At 35.9% G+C, this 24,881-nt stretch overlaps 1 protein-coding gene across 2 annotated transcripts in view; it reads left to right on the top strand.

Moving 5' to 3' along the window:
- The window catches only part of LOC139962720 (dynein axonemal heavy chain 8-like), a 69,548-nt gene that overhangs the window by 31,140 nt on the left and 13,527 nt on the right, over positions 1-24,881 (top strand). The window contains exons 45-72 of one of the 2 annotated variants that reach the window (XM_071962958.1): positions 82-328; positions 1,101-1,342; positions 1,887-2,027; positions 2,766-3,015; positions 3,444-3,586; positions 4,210-4,344; positions 5,189-5,311; positions 6,019-6,232; positions 7,512-7,618; positions 8,306-8,469; positions 9,088-9,280; positions 9,909-10,031; positions 11,204-11,334; positions 11,912-12,065; positions 12,527-12,691; positions 13,130-13,356; positions 14,498-14,720; positions 15,471-15,815; positions 16,380-16,595; positions 17,405-17,670; positions 18,031-18,199; positions 18,904-19,056; positions 19,770-19,925; positions 20,558-20,647; positions 21,319-21,411; positions 21,511-21,615; positions 23,819-23,957; positions 24,325-24,439. In XM_071962958.1, the coding sequence (XP_071819059.1) occupies positions 82-328; positions 1,101-1,342; positions 1,887-2,027; positions 2,766-3,015; positions 3,444-3,586; positions 4,210-4,344; positions 5,189-5,311; positions 6,019-6,232; positions 7,512-7,618; positions 8,306-8,469; positions 9,088-9,280; positions 9,909-10,031; positions 11,204-11,334; positions 11,912-12,065; positions 12,527-12,691; positions 13,130-13,356; positions 14,498-14,720; positions 15,471-15,815; positions 16,380-16,595; positions 17,405-17,670; positions 18,031-18,199; positions 18,904-19,056; positions 19,770-19,925; positions 20,558-20,647; positions 21,319-21,411; positions 21,511-21,615; positions 23,819-23,957; positions 24,325-24,439 (4,829 nt within the window). Of the gene's footprint in view, positions 1-81; positions 329-1,100; positions 1,343-1,886; positions 2,028-2,765; positions 3,016-3,443; positions 3,587-4,209; positions 4,345-5,188; positions 5,312-6,018; positions 6,233-7,511; positions 7,619-8,305; positions 8,470-9,087; positions 9,281-9,908; positions 10,032-11,203; positions 11,335-11,911; positions 12,066-12,526; positions 12,692-13,129; positions 13,357-14,497; positions 14,721-15,470; positions 15,816-16,379; positions 16,596-17,404; positions 17,671-18,030; positions 18,200-18,903; positions 19,057-19,769; positions 19,926-20,557; positions 20,648-21,318; positions 21,412-21,510; positions 21,616-22,602; positions 22,787-23,818; positions 23,958-24,324; positions 24,440-24,881 lie in introns of those variants that run through there. The other variant, XM_071962959.1, reaches the window with a different exon arrangement.

The following is a 24,881-nucleotide window of genomic DNA, read 5'->3' as shown; positions in this document are numbered from 1 at the left end:
TGGTTTCTCACTAATTTAAAAATGTGCGTTTATATGCTAATTGTAATTTGACAACAAAAATGATTAATTAAATCTCTACAGCTATTCGAAACACAGCGAGTGAGACATGGCATGATGGCTTTGGGGCCCAGTGGAGCTGGGAAGACAGCCTGTATCAACATTCTCATGAAGGCAATGGGTGATTGTGGAGCTCCGCACAAAGAAATGAGGATGAACCCTAAGGCAATCACAGCACCACAGATGTTTGGTAGACTGGATGTTTCAACTAACGATTGGACAGATGGTATTTTCTCAACACTATGGAGGAAAACCTTAAGAGCAAAGAAAGGTAGTGATTGTAATTTTAGTAACTGTTATTGATTATGGACACCATCATGACAGAACATTAACTCAAAGGCAGCTGGTCTTGTTTACAAATGTAACATGTCTCAGGCTGGTGGATGAGCATGGCATGTTAACTGAGTAGAGTGCTGAAGTATTGAGACAGAAGACTATTACCTTTGAAACAAAAGTCAACACATAGACTTAGGTTAATGAAATAAATTCAAACAAAGCAGTTGTAACTATTTATATTGTAATTGGATGATGCTTGGATCTGGTTGAAATTAATTTATTGAAGACAGCAACCCTTTGCATTATGTAGTCTGTCATTGTGATAGAAATAACAGCCTTTACACCAGCCATATGTAAAATGAAATTATTAGAGGTATGCGATGAAGGGTTGATTATTATTATTAATATTATTATTTATTAAAGCAAGTCCCAATCAGGTATTAGCACTGGTACTTTCATAGCTGTAGTAACAAACAAATACAAAAAATAAAATGTTGCGGATGAAATTCACTTATATATCCCTTCTAATTTTGGAACTACTGACAACAGTACTAGCTAGGCTATTCTTGAAATTTGTCTCCCTGCTTTGTGCACCTCAGTCACTAGAAAACCCTTTAATCCATATCAGAGAGAAGAAATACCAGAGTTAATATAAATGAATTAAATTTTAGAATCAAGAATTCCATAAGTTAGGTCAATATGATAGTAGTTGTGTATATATGTGATGTCTGCATTTCACATCACTCTCTGCTGGGGTTACTGTATAGGTGAACACATTTGGATAGTACTAGATGGACCTGTTGATGCTATTTGGATTGAAAACTTGAACAGTGTCCTGGATGATAACAAGACCCTGACCCTGGCTAACGGTGATCGTATTCCGATGTCTCCAAATTGTAAAATTGTCTTTGAGGTACACAACATCGACAATGCATCTCCTGCTACTGTGTCTCGCAATGGTATGGTCTACATGAGCTCATCTGTCATGGATTGGAAGCCCATCCTACAGGTTTGTAGTGAAGTTTATAATCAGGTCAAATGATTTGCTTCAATGTACAGAAGTGGAAATACGAGAGATAATTTACTTTATTTACATAAGCATGTGCATGTTTTTTTTTTGGTGTGTGTTGAAGTGGACCTGTTAACTAATATCTGCTCATTGTGATCATTGTCTTGTTACATGTATCCATTTATACTTTAAATACTTTTGGTAAGCATTATATTGTCGTTGTTGTGACATAATTTTCAAAGATGTAAATAATTTATTTTTCATTGTTTCTCTTTGTACATATGTGTGATCTTGAACTGTCTGTGAAGAGAGGGAAACATCACTTTAAGTCTGGGAGTTTATGTGGCAACTTAGCCTTAAATTGTCTGTACATCTGTATTGATTGTAGAAAACAGTGTCGATCTGCAGGATGAGTTTTAGCCCATTGATATGAAGATATTTTTGATTTTGTTGAATGTTTCAGTACATGTCCTATTATGTCATATCATTTCTCTGTCCATTGAGATGAATTGGATGCTAAAGGTTACTTTCTATTTCAACACAGAGCTGGCTGAACACAAGGCAACCTTCTGAGACTGCAATCTTACAAGACCTCTTTGATAAAATATTTGATGATCTCTATCGATTTGTGAGTTTGAACTTGAATGCCAAGATGGTTGTCCTGGAGTGTAACTACATCAAACAGGTAAAATGACCCCTGAGCTAGAATGAATGCCATTCCGTCATAAAGAAACCAGTTTACTCGTCAGCTGAGCAAGAATAAATGCCAGGTAAATCCATGACCTGTTGGTTCAACATTCAGGTCATAAAGAAACCAGTTTACTCGTCAGCTGAGCAAGAATAAATGCCACGTACTGTAAATCCATGACCTATTGGTTCAACATTCAGTCATAAAGAAACCAGTTTACTCGTCAGCTGAGCAAGAATAAATGCCATGTAAATCCATGACCTGTTGGTTCAACATTCAGGTCATAAAGAAAACAATTTATCCTTAGCTGGTATGTGAAGTGTTCCTATTTCTATATTCAATCATGAAGGAACCAAAACATTGGTAAAATAAAATTGTTAAATTGTCCATATTCAATAATCCATCTGTGTTCTCCGCAAGTATATTCAATTGTAAAGGAACCGAACACAGTCAATCATTAGCTGATATATGAGGTTTTACCTAACACATCAAAATCATTGCCTACTTGAAACTATTATGATCGTACATGGCTTAGTCCTGACCATTAGGAATGTCAAACAATTCAAAACACAATTTATTGGCATGAGGGCACTAGTTTTTCATTTTCCATTTACTTTATAGAAATCCCTTTAAATAGCTTCTCTGAGAGGTTCTGACCTCCTGGTTGTGATACGTTTGAATGATATAATCTCAAGTCTTTTACCTCCTTCTTCTTCTCTTCTCTAACTCTACCAGGCCATCAATCTATTGGAAGGGTTAATCCCGACCAAGGATGAACATGATCATGACCACCATGTGCTGGCTGCTGGACACCTTGAGAAACTCTTCATCTTTTCATTAATGTGGAGTTTAGGATCTCTATTGGAGTTGGATGACAGAGCTAAGATGCAGGACTTCATGCTGGACCATCAGAGTAAACTTAGCTACCCTAAACTCCCTGAGGATAGTGGGTTTACCATCTTTGAATTTGTGGTCACTGACACAGGTGTGAAATGTTTTGTCATTTGATATTTTAGTATTTGAAACGTCTTGAAGAGTCCAATTTAAAGTAACCATGGAGTTGGACAATTGTTAATAAAATCAGTTTGAAAACCCAGTGCTCTTTCAATGTACTTTAAATACAATATCACACCTATCATTGCCATATTTACCAAATTTACCTTTGACAGAAGAATTAAAGATGGTTTCTTCCCCTAAAATTGTTACATATAAAGTGGTAAGTGAGGCTGGTTATTGCACAAGTCTTTAGGTCATTGCAAGAAAGAAAAGTAAGGAAACAAGTTTCTTCAAGAGTAAAATGTCAAGAAGGAGAAAACTTGCTAGAATTATTTATCTGTGATTACATATTGATATGGAGTTATGGCAATGGTGTATTGTCAATGCATTAGTTTTATTTTCATGTTCCCTCTCCAGGTGAGTGGGAGCATTGGTCCAGTAGAGTAGAGGAATACATCTACCCGACAGATTCAGTTCCTGATTATTCCAGCATTCTTGTGCCTAATGTAGACAATGTCTGCTGTAACTTCCTGATTGATACTATCTCCAAGCAGAACAAGGTATAAGAAACAGATGTGGAATGACTCTTGTTCAATTTATATTCTAAAAGATACACTCTGATATTATTGTCACTGAACTATATATATATATTATGATATTCCCAAGTCGTTATAATGCCAAATTTTTGATGTCATTTTGACTAAGAGTGTAATTAGAATGCAATTCCTGAATTAAATCTCAAGAATGGTTTAAGTAAAGCTATAACTTAAGCTAAATAGTGTGAGAAGCATGTGTGGAAGCTGAAAGTGGACAGGAAAAATATAATTAATTAAAGCACATTTTACTAGCATGGAATCTGAACCATTGATCTCAGAAATAGAAGGCTTGTGGTGTTCTTTGATTTACACCATCCTAATGTGGTGGGAATGTTTATGTTATTTATTAGGGAGCCACACTTTTTTGAAAGAGGACAGGAAAAAAGGGTAATGCAACATTGCAGCATCTTGTAAGTTGAACTGTTAGCAAAACACAGTATTGTGAAAGGGTGTGACACACTAATACTAGTACACTTCATATTATATTTGTCTATGCTGGTATCGTCTCCATGCTAATTCTGTTTTCACATTGCTTTCCACAGTTCTGATTTCTATTCATTGACTTATATAATATTGCTGCTTTTCAGGCTGTGTTACTGATTGGTGAACAGGGTACTGCTAAGACAGTCATGATCAAAGGTTACATGTCACAGTACAATCCAGATACACACATGGGGAAGAGTTTCAACTTCTCTTCAGCTACCACAGCAATGATGTTCCAGGTAAGGCAAGCACTCTGACAACATGCAGTGATGTAGCATGGTGACTTCGAAGTTCGGACACTTAAGACTTAAAATACCCCAAAACTAAATCTTCTGGTCTAAATCACCAAAAAATATACTTGATATGGTGGGAGAATTGTGTTATAGTATGATACACGGCCAAACTTTCTTTCCTGCAAAGTGTTTTTACGTAATTTTCCAAGAAGATTCTTCGTGATTGTGGAACTGGTATTTCTTTGCTAGAGTATTGCGAAGTTCGGACACGCAACCCACAGTGTGGCGCTGGTGATAAAATTGGTGGCGCAGTTGCTCTTTCAGTAATTATAACAGACTTCATAGATCTTCGTCATTTTATTGACAAATATGTAAGTAATTTCTTGCACACGGGTCACTTTGGAGAGAAAATAACTGTAGCTTCGTACTTTTTGGTGAAATTTGGCTCTTCCTGTAGGTTTTCATGGTGAAAACGTGTATTTCTTAGGGTGTCCGAACTTCGCAGTATGCCGAACTTCACCATACTGACTATACTACAGTGATATACTACAGGGATATACTACAGTGGTATACTACATATACTACATGCAGTGATATACTACATTTCTATATTATAAAGGAAGATTGGAAAAGACCTGTAATGTAACAGAAAGAATGACCTCGTGTGTAATACTGTCAATTGCTAAAATTGAAGAACACTCCAGTTTTCAATTCGTTAGTGTTGGGTTTAATGTAATCAAGGCATACAAGAAAGCAGTGTAGGACCCAGATAGCTCCTGAACAATTATATTAACTACACACATATCATGACTATTATTATATCAACGATGTGATGATATTTGTGTTTCAGCGAACTATTGAGGGCTGTGTGGATAAGAGGATGGGAAGTACTTATGGTCCACCAGCTGGAAGGAAGATGACTGTCTTTGTTGATGATATCAACATGCCCATTATCAATGAATGGGGAGATCAGGTAACTTTAAATATTTTATTAAAAGTATTTGGGCATGCCTAGTGAGTAGCAAAATGATTGAGTAGTTGGTAATCCCATGATAAGTGTTGCCTAGGACTGAGCTACTATCTGCATAACTCACACCTCTGAGAATGGTTGCTCAGAATCCAAGAAAGATTATTTGGACTGGACATTAGCAAGCTTGCAAAACTTTCATTAACTTTTCAGATGTTTGATAATATTCTGGGACTCAGCAAAAATGCTGGTACTTTTGCAGCCCACTTTTGGGTCACGTCACATAGATTGAGTACAAGTTAAAAGCTCTGTAATCAAACATTTTCATATAGAAGCATAGTAACTTGGATAAAATAGTGCTGAGTGATGAAACCACATAGCCATGATAAAGAATTGATGGTTTTGAGTGCACTTTTCAGTTTTCTGTCTTACAGGTCTAAACGGTACTTTCCAATCATAAGGTCCCCAGTTCGAGTCACTCCAAGATTAATTTATGTCGTCCAGTTACAGAGTTGTTGACAATTGACAAGTCATAATCATGGACGTTAAATATTATATCTAAGAGACTGACTTCGGTCAGCTTGCGGCTTTGATAAGCCAATGATGGCTTCTTCTCAAGTTCCTACTTGCAGGAGGATCTAAAATACATACATAGATACATACACACATACACGCAATCTTTTCTCATATAATTGGGATTTGAAATTTGACAGGTCACGAATGAAATTGTGCGTCAGATGATGGAGATGCATGGAATGTACAGTCTTGAAAAGCCTGGTGACTTTACCAACATAGTGGATCTACAATTCCTTGCTGCCATGATCACACCTGGTGGAGGAAGAAATGATATCCCAGAGAGACTGAAAAGACAGTTCACCATATTCAATTGCACACTTCCTAGCAATGCCTCAATAGACAAAATATTTGGTGAGTATGCCTTAGACCTTGGGTGGGCAACCTACAGCCCACAGGCCACATTAGGCCCGCCAGTGATTTTTTTGCGGCCCGTTAGATGTCTCAAGAAAAAAAGGAAAAAATCAATCTATTTTACATCAAAAACGAGCTAGCTGTTTAGAATTTATCGGCACTAAGGATGCTGTCGGGTAGGCCTATTATCCCCATTAATTATCAACTGTACTGTATTGACATGTTTTTGTGAATACAGACTAAGTACACACACCTATTGCTTGAAAGTCCTCGGAATCAAAGGTTTGAAATCAACAGCAGGTCTTTGGTTAGGTGCGGCCCAGTCAATTTTACACTCCTTATATATGGCCTATTCATTCAAAGAGGTTGCCCATCTCGCCATAGACTGAAATATTTAGTCCTAAATATAATATATTAATCACAGATGACTCCAAGCAAATACCGTACATCAATCAGTTCACTTACAATGCATTTTTTCCTAACAATAACTGAAATAAAATTATTATTTTTATTATAACATATTCGTTACATTTTGTCCTTTAATGGCGGTATGGAGGAATAATGTCTGAAGGGATTCTAGAAACATTAAATTTCAGTGTTATTTTATTCTCTGTCATATATAATGAGTCTTGTCAACTTGGAAGTCTATCAGTCTGACATCAAAGTTAAAGGCATTGAATACTCGCCCCAAACTGTGTGCCGCCCTGTGAAAAAGTTAACTTTCCATTGCTTGCAAGTGAAGTTTTTCTCTTGTCGCTAAAATATGCAGACAGTAATGAAACGTGATACCTTGTTACCTTTAGCTAGACCTGAGATGTCCATAGCTGTATCGTTTGTATACTGTGCTGTGGGTATTGACCGCAGCTGCATGCACTGACTGTACACTAGTGTCTAATTACCGATGGTAGCAAGCTGTGCGTGTATTTTCTAGGATCAATGTGGTGTCTAACACTTCTGTTACACCTCATTCGAAACAAGGTCAGATTACCGGCATTAGACATTTGTGTTTGTGCGAGTCTTCACACCCTTTAATTTCTGTAACTATTGACAATAACTTCCAATAATTTTAAATGTCAATGCCAATATTATGTTTTACTGTTGTAGGTAGTGTAGTAAGGTACCAGCCATATATTCACATTTACTAGGTTTTCCTATTCTTACACGAAGCAATGATCATACGTTGGCTCATGTCATAGGCATGCAGTGGAGCAATGTGATCTACCATACAACCACTCAGTGGACCTAGCTTGTCTGATCATTCTTTCGATGCTATTTTTAGGTGTGATTGGTTGTGGTTACTACTGTTCCACTCGATTTCCTGCAGAGGTTGTTGATTTCACAAGTCAACTAGTGTCTCTAACCAGACTTCTCTGGCAAGCAACTAAGGTATGATCATATCATGATCCATCTCATGTTAAATCTTTAAGAAAAAAACTAAAAAATATTAGATGTTAACAATCATTTTGATCTGATAGTAAGGAATTCTAACTTCTATAAGGTTGTTACAGTGAATCCAACAGCAGCAGATTAAATTCATGGCACATCTACAGGGAATAAATTTATCCAGTATCGCATCGCAAAATGCAATACAAAACGGTCAAATTGCTTTACAGTCCCAAGAGATGTATAGCAGTGTCCCACACATGTACCATAGTGTTTCATAGGAGACAAAGTTCAGAGATTTTGAAACTGCTATGTACAATTTGAACACTAAATTATTCCCTGATCTGTGCAATATTTATATGGCATATCTATGAGTAAAGCATCATAATTGAAGGTAGCTTATAGTACGACAGTGTCAGTACATTTGATCAAGTAATTTGATCATAACTGAGTAGTTTTTTTTTCAAATTAGATTGTCAAGGATATCAGTTGCCATAGTTATACAAATTAGATTTATTGTTAGATAAATTTTCAGTTAAATATTATTGAGTTGTGTGATTGAATATCGAATAGTAATAAAGCAGACTTTAATACATGCAATGTTATAACTGATCTGTGTTCATTCAATTAGAAATTAGAAGGTACAGGGAATTATGACTTACAGTAGATATCTTGAACCTTGTTTCTCAGGCAAAGATGTTGCCTACTCCTGCCAAGTTTCATTACATATTTAACCTGAGGGATCTGTCTCGTATCTGGGAAGGAATGCTTAAAATAGCAGGAGATGAGTGTCCAGATCAGCAGACCCAACTGGCCCTGTGGAAGAGTGAATGCACACGTGTCATTGCTGATCGGTATAAGCATACATCAATTACATTATGTGTTTTCGTATATTAGTATGGTCATGTTACACCGTAGCTACAGATAGACACTTTAATACCTCTAAAGTTTACCCTATTGTGATCTGTTGCATCAGAGGCCCAGTTATAGATACTGTTTGGATGACATGTGATATATTGGACAAATGGAAGATAAGCAAGTCAAAGAGTTGACATATACCAGTGTGCTTAATTAGTGCCAGGAGTAGTTTCCAACTCTAATCAAGAACTACATTTTAAACCTTTTGTCAAAAAAGTTTCCAGACATGTTGATCTCCTTTGTGTTTTGTCTTTCCTATTTGATAGCATTATAGAGCAATAGATAATTTCTGTACTGGAAAGGAAATCATGTGAACTCACAGAAAAGCAATAGATCATCTTGAGGGGCTTACTTTCATGAATTGGCATTTCACTAAGCATTATTTATATTTTAAATTGAATTACATATCTCTTTAGAAAACAATCAGTCATTCTTTATGTAAGCATCTCTATAATGTCCATAAAGGGGAGGATTTGTAAATCTTTCTTTACTTTTAAATATCACTAACTACATTCAGATATTTACTGATATGTCAAAATGTCAAATTCTTTCAGGTTCACAACATCTGAAGACAAAGATTGGTTTGAATCTGCGACCAGAAAAGTTGTGAAGGAGCATCTGGGTGATGCTACACTTGCAAGTATGGCAGACGAACCCTACTTTGTTGATTTCCTTCGAGAAGCACCAGAACCGACTGGAGAGGAACCAGATGATGCTGTACTAGAGGCACCTAAAGTATATGAGCTGGTGAGAATATCCTTAACACCTTTGAATTGTGCTATGATTTTTTGTATGTTGGTATTACACCTTGACTGCTTATACTAACTAGTCTATATTGAAGTCTATAAAATATAAATAGTAATCTCTTAACTATCAGACTTACTTGGGAAATACTATTCAATTGCTACACTGTTATGAAGCTTTATTACCTAAAGTGATGGTGCCTGCCTCAAAACAATATTAACATCTGATATTGGTCAGGGGGGCAAGAATGGTCTGTTGGGGCGCTTTTGACACTATCTAAGCGGAGGGCCACCACAGGTTTCCGCGGAGCATACAGAAATTTTTGAGTAAAGATACTCCCTAGATCGCCTGAAATTACCCTTTCTGGGCCTTGCTAATTTGCAGATAAATGAAGAATAAATAGGTGTCATTGCCATTTTGTCAGAAAATTACACCAACAAAATGTTACAAATGTCAATAGGTATTTGAGAGCGCAATAAAAATAAGTCAATAATCGAGAATAAGTAAAAAGTGGTAAAAAGCTAAAAAGGGCGCCAGCAGTCCATTTGAGTCCGTAAGGGGGGGGGGGGAATCCGCCCCCTCTGACTGCATGGACGCTCCGCTACTGATAGTTTACTTTGATCATTTACAGGTTCCAAGTTTAGAGTTCTTGGCTGAAAAATTACAGCAACACATGGCATTTTACAATGATACAGTGCGTGGTGCTCATATGGATCTCGTCTTCTTCAAAGATGCTATGACTCATCTCATTAAGGTATGTTTGAAAGTACACTGAAATTGTACTATACTAATTACCTTGTTCATGGTTTGATATTTTCCTTGATTGGCAACTTGGTTCCAGTACTTATCATTTCATTTAATTGTATAATAATTCTATTTCTCTTTGAAAGTTGGTATGAGTCATGTTTCTCCCTCAGCTAAATACACACAATTTGCTGCCTTGCATTGACCTTCTAGAAATCCATTTTTCAGAAAAGAGACTATACTATGTTACTCTAGTGCACTAAATATATGTATACTCTGGGGAATCCTTCAGGGTGCAGCCAAAATACAGAACACACAAATATATACAAGTTAATATGCAGATCCCCATATATACACCTACGTGAAGAAATGCAGTCAAGATTAAAGCAGCATTTTGCATTTTGTCGCCAGTTTTTCACTTTTTTGACAAGTCCATCGAGTTTTTTTACATATATCAATCACAAAAACCAAACTAAGATGTTAGCCAAGTTTTTTCCCTGCCAAAAGCTTTAATTGGCAAGTATTTAAGGACATTTGCAGATAATGAGAAAAGTGTCCTCCAACAAATTACGCATTTCATATTAATCGCATACAAGATGCAGGTTTAGTTATGAGCCATTGCTAAAAATAGATTCAAAATGTCGAGTTGGTAACTTGGTACAACCAGCGAGCTGGTACTCTAACAGCTTCCTGGTACAACTGCCATAGACAATCTACACAAATCATACATGGTGTTGTATTACGTATTGGTCAATGACGTTTGTAGCTTTTAAATATTCATATTATGGGCGAGGTTTATTTGGATCCCAACGGAAAATATCTTTGATAAAAACAATGATGAAAGTTGTAAATTTTTCAACTTTTATGCCATCATTTGAAGTAAAATTTGAATAGATATGCTAGTTATGTATGTCGTTATGGCATCGTGGAATCAGTGAGGTTGAGAAAAACCATAGAATAGGACGCAAAATGCTGCTTTAAGTGCCTTGACTTCGCTTAGAAGAACTTAATCAGAATGTCCCATTGCCTTGAAGAAAATGCTCTATCATTTTTATATATAAGTGTCCAGGAACAGATGGGCCTCTTAGTACTTTACAATATCCATGCAACTATATTTCATATTTGATTGACTTCTAGATTTATATGATAACTGTTTTGTTACTCTCTGAATGAATTTTGTAGATTTCCCGCATCATAAGAACAGCTCGAGGTAACGCCCTCTTGGTAGGAGTTGGAGGTTCAGGGAAACAGAGCTTGACAAGACTCTCAACCTTCATAGCTGGCTACAAGATATTTCAGATAACATTATCAAGGTATCAATTAATTATGCATTGATAATAACTTAGGATTTATTTGGAATTTTTGTGAAATATATTCAGGTACATATATTTCCTTCCTCAAAAGTATTAATTGTAAGTTTTTAGTTATAGTCATTCTTCCATATATAGACATTTGCTATGTACAAGATTTTCTCATCAGTCAGTTTTTCTTATGAAAATGATCACAGGCGAACTGTAAAAATGACAACATTCAAGCAATAAAGTTCTCAACAGTTATTTGCAAGGTCAAGGTACCGCAGTACAGATGTATAATCATGTAAACATAATTTTATGGAATAAGATAGTCTATCACACAGAACTGTTTGCATTCAGAGATGCAAAGAGCCAAATAGCTACCTGACCTTCCATATGTATGTAACTCTGTAACTCAAACTGGGGACCTTAGGATTGGAAGGCGCAGCTAACACTCCACTGAAAATTAAGTACATGCTAGGCTATTTGCAGGATTTGGGTCATTTGGGGGCTGGTAAGTCTAGTTCACATATCACTCACTGTGATGATGCATTTTCCTTGACATGCATGAATATTCTGCTGCGTAATTTATATACAGATCATACAATGTTTCAAACCTGATGGATGACTTGAAATACCTTTACCGAGTAGCAGGCGGTGAGGGCTGTGGCATCACATTCATCTTTACGGACAATGAAATTAAGGACGAGGCATTCTTAGAGTATTTGAACAATGTTCTTTCATCTGGAGAGGTCAGTTTCAAATCTTAGTTAACACATATAATAATTTAATGAACTGCTGATTGCCCTTAGGCAAAGTCAAATGATAATTCAGATTGAGTAATAACTGTTTAATTTTCTTGGATCATTGAAAGAGCCTTAACAATCTGTTCATTTACTGTAAGATGCGACTAGTGGTGACTTAAACACATGCTTCTATCAGTAGGTAGCGTATTGGGCACTTGTTGCAATAAAATATCTATTTGACGGATTGATAAAATTGCGCAATAGGTTTTCTGCCAAAACCATGAAGAATTAACCTTTTATAAATCAGTTTAATGTGATTGGTGATAAATTCTTGATTAATTCTTAGTATCATTATTTATGATAATATGTTCCTTAATGTTATAGAGCATGTCTCATTCCTGTAGATATTGGTGTAGCAATACGTTGTAGTTTATAGCTGTTCAATTTTATTCTTGTTTCCCTTTAAGGTGTCAAATCTGTTTGCAAGAGATGAACTTGATGAAATTACTCAAGAGTTGATCCCTATAATGAAGAAAGAATTGCCTCGGAGACCACCCACCAGTGACAATCTCTACGACTACTTCATATCAAGAGCAAGGAACAACCTTCATGTTGTACTCTGTTTCTCTCCGGTATGTACTAAAATGATCATCATCTCTTTGCCAGCAGAAACTAATGGACATGCAATGGATGCTTTGAACGCTGTTGTATTACATGACATGTCAATTGTTTTGATTAATATTACTAAAGTAAACTACATTTGATTTTATATATGGTTGAAGTTATTTCATCCACTATTAATTCATTGAAATGACGTGAGCCATCTTCATAAAATCTAAACATGGTTTGGTATGTCAAATGACTAATATGGTAATATGTGAATAAAGCAAATACGTAATGTAAATTTAAAATGTAAATTTCTGGAATATCAAAGCGAGTTTTTATACTTAGAATACTTGTTGATATTGATAAATGATATGTTAATTTTATAGATTTTCTTGAAGACATATCTTTGGTTATTCTTTTTGTAATTATTAAGAAGAAACCCTCATGCTGCATTCTGTGTTTAGGTTGGAGAAAAGTTTCGGAATCGCTCTCTAAAGTTCCCTGGCCTCATCTCCGGATGCACAATGGACTGGTTCACCCGATGGCCAAAAGATGCCCTAACAGCTGTCTCCAGCCACTTTGTGTCAAAGTTTGAAATTGTTTGTCCAGAGAGCACAAAACAGCAGCTTGTACTGACAATGGGAGAATTTCATGATGGTGTTGCAGAGACTTGCTTGGAATACTTTCAGAGGTGATTCCGTTTTAATTGGTTTAGTTTATATTTGCAGTATTGAAAGGTTTATATATCACACATCTTCTCATAAGCAACCAGTTGCATTTCAGTCATGTTTACAGCACATATGAATTAAGAGTGCAAATTTTATTTTGTAAATATTTATTTTTTCTCATTTTGTGTTACTCACCTCAGATACTTTGCCCCTTAGGAAAGATTCTTCCTTTACCAAGAAACCCCCCAAAATACATGTGTGTCTGGGTTAATTTCCATACGATATTCTGGAGTGAACATGCTTTTGTAATCCAAGTGATTTATAAACTATTACACCAGCTAACTGTACCTTTTAGATGAGAAGAACATTTCATACCTGTGATAGTGAACAATGTTTCAGTAAAAATTTTAGGAAGTTCAGTAGCATACTGTTTTGAAATTGAAACTTAAAATTGAAATTGAAAACTATTTATTTCCACTTCACCATAACATAAACAAAGTGAACATATAACATTTGAATATACAATACAAATACATTCCATAGGAATCAAACAATCGATATATACAAATGATGTGAAGTAGGGGAGACCTGGCAGAAGCAGAGCTTATCAAGGCCAGGCCACCAAAAAAACACCCACACACAACCCCCCCCCTCCCCCCACCAAAATACACCTAAGCATAGGAAAAGACACAAGAAACTTTACACATGCTTATTTAATAAAGAACCTTTTTCATTGTGTTTTAAGATGTAAAAGTGATTTTGAACTATTGACCTGGGTATCTAGGGTATTCCAAAACCTAGGACCAGTGTATCTAACAGTTAGTTGTGAAGTTGCAGAATAGGTATGTTCACGAAATAAATTTGATTGTTGTCTGGTATTATGGTCAGGAATTGTATTAGTAGAAGTGAAAAAAGATGAAAAGTGACATTGTACTTCATGTAAACTGTTTATCTTAAAGTGTGTATTTAGTCAAATGAAAAGTCAGCTGTTCAGTAGCTGAGATTATTTCAATTGTTTCAATTAGTCTGTCCTTGTATCTCTTTGATTGCAAACTTAAACAGTCAACAACTGCCATGACTTAGAGCTCAAATGGTTATGTTTTGTTTTGTTTGTTATGTCATGTTAAGTCTAAATCATACCTGCTTTGTTTACTATGTATACAGATATCGAAGACAGACACACGTTACCCCAAAGTCATACCTATCCTTCATCGATGGCTATAAGACAATTTACAAGGAGAAGCATTCACAGATATCAGAGCTTGCCCATAGAATGAACACTGGTCTTGACAAACTGATTGAAGCAAGCGAGTCTGTGGCTCAGCTCGCCAAGGAACTGGTGGTCAAGGAGAAGGAGCTCGAGATAGCATCAAAAAAGGCTGATAAGGTAAGAAACAGTAAGGAGCAATTCCACTGACAAGCTGTTTGTTATAACTGAAACTTACTCTGTGACATAATTACAAAAAGATATCAGGCATACAGAGTGAAAAAGCAAAGTTGAGCTAATATCTATTACTCTGGAGAGAACATACAGCAAGTAGGATGGGCTAGCAGTTCACGCTTCCAAGGAAATGCCTGTCTGCACATATTGCATTTATGATATATGGGAGAGCACACTGCACTGATGATGTGGAGAGAGCTTAATGTTGGAGATTTTCAGGACTATTGCTAACTTTTGCTGCAACATATGGTTGCACTCTAAAAATTAGAGGCTGACGAATACATCCCTTCATGGGAATTTGTAAGACAAGTATTGCTTGATGGTGATCAGATTGTGGTAGGAATTTTTATCTGTCTTCTATTTATTTTTTTTCAGACTTATTTTCTACGTTATTTGTTGATGGTTCTTTTTCTCTGTCTCTCACCAGTTTTTAAAAATTCTAAAATTTGACATCATGTGATGATGAAGAGGACTAATATCCAGGTCACTTTTCATTTAGACTAACTGGTGGTTGCTTTGTACAATAATAATGAGGTTTTTGGTGAATGAATGCAACATTTAACATAGTTTGTATACATATTTTTATTAAACAGCTAGAAAGAAAGTACTGGACCACTTTTATACAGCCTGTAAACCTTATGGATGAGAAAATATCTCAATTGATGCAACTTGTACCCCCCATATTCTTCCTGTTAGGTACTTGCTGAGGTGACAGTATCTGCTCAAGCTGCTGGTAAAGTGAAAGCATCTGTCCAAAAAGTCAAGGACAAAGCCCAGATCATTGTGGATGAGATTGAAGCTGATAAGGTGATCGCTGAAGGGAAGCTAGAACAAGCAAAACCTGCACTAGAGGAAGCAGAGGCAGCTTTGAATACAATCAAACCAGCTCATATCTCCACTGTCAGGAAGCTAGCTAAACCACCTCACCTTATTATGAGAATCATGGACTGTGTGCTGCTTCTCTTTCAGTGTAGGTTGGATAGTTGTACCCTTGATCCTGACAGACCAAGCATCAAACCATCCTGGTCTGATTCTCTGAAGGTATGTCACACAACTTGCAAGTAAAATGTCATTGAATTGAGACTGAGAGTATCTTACATCAAAGTCTTCATTAGGTATCACATGGTTCATTGCTTTAAATTTTTTTTTATACAACATTTCTAGTCCTTTCTGAGGTGTTCCCCTGCACACAAATTAGCAGCAAACGACTATAGTTTTTGAGCAAAACTATAGTTCCTGACATTTGAACCCGACCAGTGTTAGTTGCAACTGATGGTATTTTACTCTGGCCCTGAAGTGAGTAAACTAGGCAATCACTCGTGCATTGCTGTTGTATAGCTGCACTGGCTGCTCACCTATCACCTTTATATGCTATTTATAGTACCTGCTGGGAAATTCATGCATCCATACTTAATCCATTCAATATTGAAGGTTCGATAGCATTTGATCAGTTTCTTTAGAGGAGAGGTTCCATCATGCTATGATCAAATAAGCCCTATTAGTTTAGGTGCATGCTAACCTTTTGCGGGTGTGTCCCAAAACTATGTCATGTCATTTCTCATATAAACATTGTTAACGGTAATGATTTTACATTATTAATTACAGGTCATGAGTGGAAGCGGGTTTCTATTGAGCCTTCAAAACTTCCCTAAAGATAGTATCAACGAAGAGACTATCGAGTTACTGTGGCCATACTTCAGGATGGAAGATTACTCCTTGGAACAAGCTAAGAAAGTCTGTGGTGATGTGGCAGGACTCTGCTCTTGGACTAAAGCTATGGCACTATTCTATGGCATTAATAAGGAAGTGCTGCCTTTAAAGGTTTGTACCAAAACTCTGTTTTGACGGTAGAATTCTATGAACCAGGTGGCATCTTTGTATCTTGCATTTGTAATGAGATAATTAGAGTATTTTACATAATTACCCAATGAAAATAACATAAAATTACCATAGTTAAAGGTTGTTAATTTTATTTTTAAATTAAACCATACACATGACCCACAGAATGGCACACAATACACAGGGACCTTTTAATTAATTAGTTTAGAGATGCTTATTAGGATATAAGTAAAGACATAAAACAATTACAGTAGGAACAAAAACAGAACATACAGAGAGGTAAGTGAGCTCTGTTGTCATTTGTTAGAAAATATTTGTGACAATACAAAATATTGAGAAAATGTGACACTCACTTTCAGATCATGTTACCATGATTACATTATCAAAGATACAAACTCTCTACTTTAAAAATAAAAAGTAATCGTTATTTAGCTAATTGAAAGATTTTTTTTATATTAAAATTTGTTTTGCTTTTTATAGGATAAATTTTGTATTACGATTGTAATTAACAGTTGAGTGACTTTGGGTTTATGAATTCCATTATTATTCAGGTGAAACAATGTGACCATGATATCTTCTCTCTTGTATTAGATGAAATAAGCTTACAGAATGCCAAATTGAAATTAATTAACCAATTGTAAGCTCTGTAGAACGGGTACTATAGCAGTTGCCCTAGCTTGTACTATTTGTTTTTCTCTGCTGTTGTAAATGATTAAGTTAGGTTTCCATGATTTTTAATGATATTTAAATTTAAAATTTTTGTTTCGTCAAATGAATTTGTTCCACAAAAGGCAAACTTGGCCATACAAGAAGGTAAGCTCAATATTGCCAACACCGAATTAAACAAAGCTCAGGCTACCCTGGATGAGAAACAGAGAGAGCTGGATGAGGTGCAAGCTAAATTTGATGCTGCAATGAAAGAAAAACAGGACCTATTAGATGATGCAGAATCCTGCAAGAGGAAGATGGAGGCAGCCTCTGCCCTAATCGGTGGTCTTGGTGGAGAAAAAGTCCGCTGGACTCAACAATCAAAAGAATTTCTAGAGCAGATTAACAGGTATTCTATGACAACAATCTTAATATTCTGTAAAGGGTTTGACTGATTATTTATATGATAAGGTGAAAGTTAATTAATTTGGCTTTCTTCGGTGAGGAGATAAGTCTGTTTTTCTTTCGGTGGACAACCAGTATAGTTCAAGAGTGTAGGGGTGTTAGATTATACAAAGATTTTGCCATGTCACTGTTTAAAAATACTAGAAATGATGTGATCTGTATGTCAGTGCCTTAAACAGCTACAAGATAACCCTGCAAAGGTAAATGAATGCAATTGTATTGTTGTTGCATGTTGCTGTTTAAGATGTTCCTTAAACCAAACATTCAACATATAGTTGCATTTGCTTTCTTTGTTTTTTGCTAGGCTTGTGGGAGATGTCCTGCTTGCAACTGGCTTTCTCTCGTACTGCGGTCCATTCAATCAGGTGTTCCGTATCAGTCTGATGGACAGCTGGAAGTCACAACTAAGATCTAGAAAGATACCCTTCTCTTCAGATCTTAATCTGACGGACATGCTCGTAGATGCAGCAACGGTAATCTTGAATTTACACAATTCTTGTGAAAACAGTTGAGGTTTTACACAAATAATTTGGGACACTGGGTTTACAGATTGTTAGAAATTCTCACTTTATGATAGCTTCTGAAGAAGATCCTGCTAGGCTCAAAACGTCAGGCCCTCTTACTTTTACACACTTTATGACAGGCTCATAGCGAGGAATTTGACAAGGGAGGGACAAACTTGTAGTCAAACTATTAGAGCCATAGATTCGGCACTGAAAACTATCTAAGCGTAGCACCACCATAAGTTGGCGCGAAGCGTACAAGAAAAATTTGGCCGAAAATGCCTCCCAGATCGCTGGAAATGGCACTTCCCAGACCTTGTAAGTTGCATTTAAGCATTTTCTATTTTGAAATTACTAGCAATATCATAAAAACATACACAAAAAATGTTCTCCCTTTGCCCCCTTTGCCCCCCCCCCCCCCCTCGCTATGCGCCTGCTTTATGATACAATACAAATTGCCTGTTATCTTTCAATTTCCTCATTTTCTTGGACATGATGGCTGTTTGTGGCCACTGCCAGTGTATGAATTGGTTGTGTTAACAATCCTGTTTGGATGCATTGTACATTTCACAACCAACCTGACTCCATCTAGAATTAAAACATAGAAATGCACAAGCAAGTACATCGCTTCCTCACATTCATAGTCTCATGTTCTTTCTCAATATAATATATAGATTGGTGAATGGAATTTGCAAGGTCTGCCAAGTGATGAGCTGTCTGTTCAGAACGGTATCATTGTAACCAAGGCAACACGATATCCACTTCTGATTGACCCTCAAGGACAGGGAAAGACCTGGATCAAGAACAGAGAAAATGAGAACCTTCAGGTTTGGTATCACCCATCTCATGAATAATCTGCTTTCAAAGCTTTTCTTGAAAGTATCCTGAGTTTGCTTCCACATAAGTATTTTTAATTTCATTTAATAACTGGTAGAAACTTACAGGAACCTGGAGACTATAAACACAGGTTGATATTTAAGACATTTTGCTGGCTGTTGGAAGGACAGCGTCCAGTTACTTGTCCAACAAGGTTGTTGAGTAAATAAACCAGAAGTTCTTTACTCAGTTTTAAAATCAGATGCTCAGTCTTGTGGAAAATGTGTCCAACCCTTAAATATCAACCCTGCAGCAACATCTAATGTATGTCTTTATGTAAGGCTGCCAGTACTAAATAATATCCAACATTGATACCATTAGCCTAAATTTGGCAAGGCAGCTAGTATGTATGTATGCATGTATTTTAGATCCTCCTACTAGCAGGAACTCGCAAAGAAGCCTCATTGGCTTATCAAAGCCACAAGCTGACCGAAGTTAGTCTCTTTAGATTCATATTTAACGTCCATATTTATGAATTGTCAATTGTCAACAACTCTGAAACTGGACGACATACATTAATCTTGGAGTGACTCGAACCGGGGACCTTATGATTGGAAGGCACCGGCGTTAACCACTGAGCTAACACTCTCTAGTAGAGATCATATTTTGGCGGTAGCCTATCATATGCATAAGATTAATACACATCTTGTCATATGTCGTACAGGTCACATCATTGAATCACAAGTTCTTCAGAACTCACCTGGAAGATAGTCTGTCACTCGGTCAACCTCTCTACATTGAAGACATTGGAGAAGAATTGGATCCAGCACTAGACAATGTGCTGGAGAAAAATTTCATCAAGTCTGGCAGTACATTCAAGGTAAAAGTAATATAGGTAGATGGATGTTTCTATTTCAGGGTTTATGAGCTGCTGGACTTCAATAACTCATGTATGATCAAAGTAATGTTGAGTTAATAAAACAAATCATATCACACATTCAGTTATGGGCCATTAGTCAATACTGCAGTGACTATTTTAGTAATGACCTATGATATCTCTATTTAGACACAGGTGTTTGACATACAGTTCAGCTCAAAGCTGCCTGTCTAGGTTGTCAAACTGTGTCCTTTGATCAGATTACAGCAAGGTTTCACGACCACTGATGTTTACGATAATCTGTGATGCTTTAAGTTTAGGTTTCTCTGAACGGTCTTTAGCTGTTCCACACCTCTTGTGTTTATTTTGTTTATTTGAATAATATTTACATTAATGTTATGCGTTTTTCTTGGATGACAATATGGAAAAGCATGGGATGCTCTTGGACGAAAGTCCACCAGACTTTATTGCCAACCATGGCTGGAAAAACAACTTAAAAGCTGCTAGATTGAACTGCAGCTTAATGGCTGCCTTAGATCAGTAGGAACATAGCTTTAATATATAATCATCTTTCATTGACTATTTCTGGTTTGAATGTGTTGGTCTCTGTACAACTGCTGTATTTTTATTGACAGGTCAAAGTTGGGGATAAGGAGGTTGATGTGATGACTGGCTTTTTGCTCTACATGACCACCAAACTTGCCAATCCCACTTATACCCCTGAAGTAAGTATATAACTGTTGTGTCACATTGTCTTAAGTTTTCCACTAAATCAGCTAATTGGGTTCCATTCCTAAAGCTTAGTGTATATAAGTACACTAAAACATGAATTATATTCTTTCCTTGGTACATCTACAGTAAAAGATTTAGGCTAAGATGTCATGTTTTTGAAAAGTAACAAACTTTCTAGAGATCATTAAAATGTGTTCGGACAGCAGTGCAGCAAGCTTCCTTCCTGCTGGATGTTAAAGCAGAAGCCATTATGCTATAGCAGAATTTCACACAGTTAACTGAGATTTTGGTGAAAGATGTATTCTTCATTGCTATGATATGGATTAAATTTGCTAAGCACTGTTAAGCAATTGTTTACCAAAGGTTGTGCTGTATGCATTATGAATTAATAATAGCACATTATCTCATAAATAATAGCCTGTGAGGGTTCTTTACAGGTTTTTGTGATTAGTTACACTGAAAATTACTTAATCAGCTAATTTAAATGCTACTTCAAATTTTGGGGTGGCTACATCTATTCCCCTTTATTGACATACAGACAACTTACTGCAAATCTCTATGTACAAAGGTTAGACCGTTTAATCATGTTGCATCGTCATGGTGCAACATTTGGCTCAGAATTTGTCTAACCGTCAATAAATTGTTACTTTGTTCCTTTGCACAGGTTTCAGCACGTACTTCAATCATAGATTTCACCGTTACCATGAAAGGGTTGGAGGATCAGCTGCTAGGAAGAGTCATTCAGACAGAGAAACAGGTATGTTCTATCTTGATATAGTTGATGGTCTGTTATAGTTTGCATATTCAAAAAATGAACTGATCCTTTGTATTCACTTTGAAAATGATTGATTTGCAGGAATTAGAAGCTGAGAGAACCAAGTTAATGGAAGATGTAACCATGAACAAACGAAAGATGAAAGAACTAGAAGACAACCTCTTGTTCAAGCTGACCAGCACACAGGTAAAACTTACAACAGAATGGAATGTTATTAAATGGATTGCTTGCTTATCATGGCTGATATTGAGAAACATGACTGGTTGTGCCACAGAAAACTTGAGTATCATTTTGAGGTTGTCATAACAAGTAAAGTTGACTATCTAACAAAATTCATGTATAATAGAAGATTTGCATGAAATAGTAGTGCTTTTACTGTATATGAATTGACTTTATAAAAACAGCCTTTAAGATATATCCTAAACTATGGTATTGTTTTTTTGTAAACAAGGTAATTTATTGGTCTTAGACTGTGCAAGCCTTAAATATCAGCCCTGATTACTTTTTGTACTTTGAATATGTTACATTTTGACAGTTGATTATTTTGAAATCTGAAAATGTTTGTTATCCAATGTTACTTGTCAATGTAAATGGATTATTCTTAACCCTTGGCTTTGAGTTTCCCTTTTGTGCAGCAACACTAAAACTGTTGAGAAAATTAGGAATGTTGAAACAAACAAAACAGCAACCCAACTCAGCCCACAGATTTACCAGTGGATGGCAATTAGTGCAGCATTTAATCATGTGTGGGTTCATTTGTCTTAACAAACACAAGTTTTCTCTCTTAAAATAAAAGAACAATTTGATTTTCAGTTTTTTGCCTTTAACATATGTTTGGTTTTGATGTGTAATAATTATGTCGAACATTATTGTACTTACAACTATTTGGATTATAACACTCCTTGTTTAATTATCATAGATGTGCAATTTAATAACAGTTATGTTGAATAAAGAAAACATGCAAGTTCAAGACTGCAGCTCCATTCTCTTTTGCTGTTTGTATTTCTGAACTGTAAATTTGCAATCTGCTACAGTTTCCTCCTGCCATTTACAGCTTTATTCACTGTTTTCTTATCATCGTTTTAATTTTTAATTTTTATTGTTCTTGTTTGATATTTCAGAAACTTTTGTTAATACTGTTTGCATTGTTATTGTTGTGTTGATTAATTTCAGATTATAAGATTTTATGTAAAAGGGACGAATTAGGGAAAAGAAACTAAAGTTATGATGAAGGAAATTACAACAGATCCCAGACTGTGGCATCAACAGGAATCTTCAACTGACATTAAAGTAAGTGTCTGGTGGAACCAATGGTACTAACATATACCCTTTCACAACAATTACATTCACTATCCTATAATGGCAATCATCATGAACTGTAAATCCAACCAGCAGTTGAGGGATGATCATGAAAGTGTGTTTACAAATGAACATTAGTAAGAATCTGTTTGAAGGTATTCACAATTTATTCCGGCTGGATACATCAAGATTTCTTCAATCACTATTGTTTGTTTTTTGTTTTAATTTTGTTTTTGTTACTGGGGATGCTTCTCAGAAATAAATTAAAACTTTAGATCTGAAGTGATGCATTCTGAGGCATATATACACAATAAATTAGGTCTACACTTAAGGCTGTGCTAACAACCACTTAGATTTTGTTTGTGTGGGGTTGCAAAGTGGGGTGTACACCCCTCCCCCTCCCCCCCCATTTCTTTGAAATGGCTTTGAAATCATACTAACAAAGGTATGGAGTAATGCATTTTCTATGAGCATTTGTGTAATTTTGAATTCTTTCCATTTATACTGTTATGCTTTTGCGTGTTACATAGTTTACTATTGCATTAATTTTCTCACGATGTTCTTCTTTCAGTCTTTTGTTTAAAATCGCAATGTATGAGATCTCTTACAATTCTTCTTGATCAAGTATTCTCTTGAAAGTTTTGACTTGAAGCCAACCATAATGTAGTTTTCCCATTATGTTAAGTGAGTGATGATGACTAAACAGTTTTTACTTAAAAGCAACGGTTTATTGACGTTGTAACTGTAACTGCAGTGTTTTAAGGATTACAGTTACCTATAGCTTATGTTTTATTCATATGTGATTTTTAGAGCTCTAGAATATGAAAAGAATATTGATGCTTGCATTTTTTTCCTTACATTCATGTGATTTTGTTCTTACAAAAATATAAAGTAGCCCATTTTAAGTGGCCCATAGCTAGCTCACAGCTTGGTGGATATTGCAGTGAAATGAGACACCACTACAGCAACAAAATTGTGTAAGAATATATTTAAAAACATATATATAAATGAACATTTTGATACTTTTGCTTGTTAGGACTAACTTCAAAGTGTAGGATGGTTACATTAACCTAATGTGAATTATATTTAGGGTTCCTTAGTAGAAGATGAGTCTCTCATATCCGTCCTTGCAACAACCAAAGAAACTGCAGCAGAGGTCACTGAGAAGCTGGTGGTGGCTGCAGATACAGAGATCAAGATCAATGAGGCTAGAGAGGAATTTAGACCTGGTGAGATATTAATTAGAACATCACTCCAGGAAATAATTATTGTTATGAGTACTTTATGAATTTGAAACTTCATGTTCACAGGTTATAGGTACATAATTTATTATTATATTATCTTGATGCAAAGTACTCTGTAATATCATTACGATAATAGCATTTTCATGGCTGCTAAAAATTAAATTTAGTGAATATTAAATTATAAAAATCTCCTGTAAAGTGCAGGTTCTTATAGAAAAGCTGTACATACCTTAAAATGAAAACAATGTGAGTCATCAAAATGTATCACCCCAACTGATCACTTTTGACTAATTTTAGATCCAAATCATAAATACATACAGTAGAAATGGAGTTCTTTTTATCTTGCTTTCAGTTGCCAATAGAGGAAGCATCCTGTATTTCTTAATAACAGAGATGAGTATGGTGAATGTTATGTACCAGACATCACTCATACAATTCCTGGGAATATTTGACATATCCATGTCACGGTAACTTACCTAAGATTCTTCTTCTTCTTCGTGTTAGGTTTAATTCTCAAGTGTTTTCATACGTTTATACATATTTGGGATTGTTCACATTTCTGTAGTTGCTACTACTTTCATGAATAAGCACTTGTGGAATACTGGCGTGTCCATTTCAGGTAGATCAGTTGCAAAGTTACGATGGTTAAATTTATTCATTATCGTTGTCACGACATTCAGTTTGAAGCATGATTTCTGAGTTAAATTGTCTGTTGGCAGAAAAGTTTGTGGCAACCCAAGTTTAATGATTTCTTGTTTGCCCCTTAGTGGCCTTGTTGGTTAGAACAACACCCCTTCAGTTTTCTTCACATTTGATGAATGATAATATCGTTTTTGTGAATGAACCATTGAATGCATAGGGACTAAATGCTGTCCATATGTCAATAATGCTGCTTGAAGAAAGTATTTC

The sequence above is a fragment of the Apostichopus japonicus genome, chromosome 21, assembly GCF_037975245.1.
Source record: "Apostichopus japonicus isolate 1M-3 chromosome 21, ASM3797524v1, whole genome shotgun sequence".
Taxonomy (NCBI): domain Eukaryota; kingdom Metazoa; phylum Echinodermata; class Holothuroidea; order Aspidochirotida; family Stichopodidae; genus Apostichopus; species Apostichopus japonicus.
This window is presented reverse-complemented; position numbering and strand designations above follow the sequence as displayed.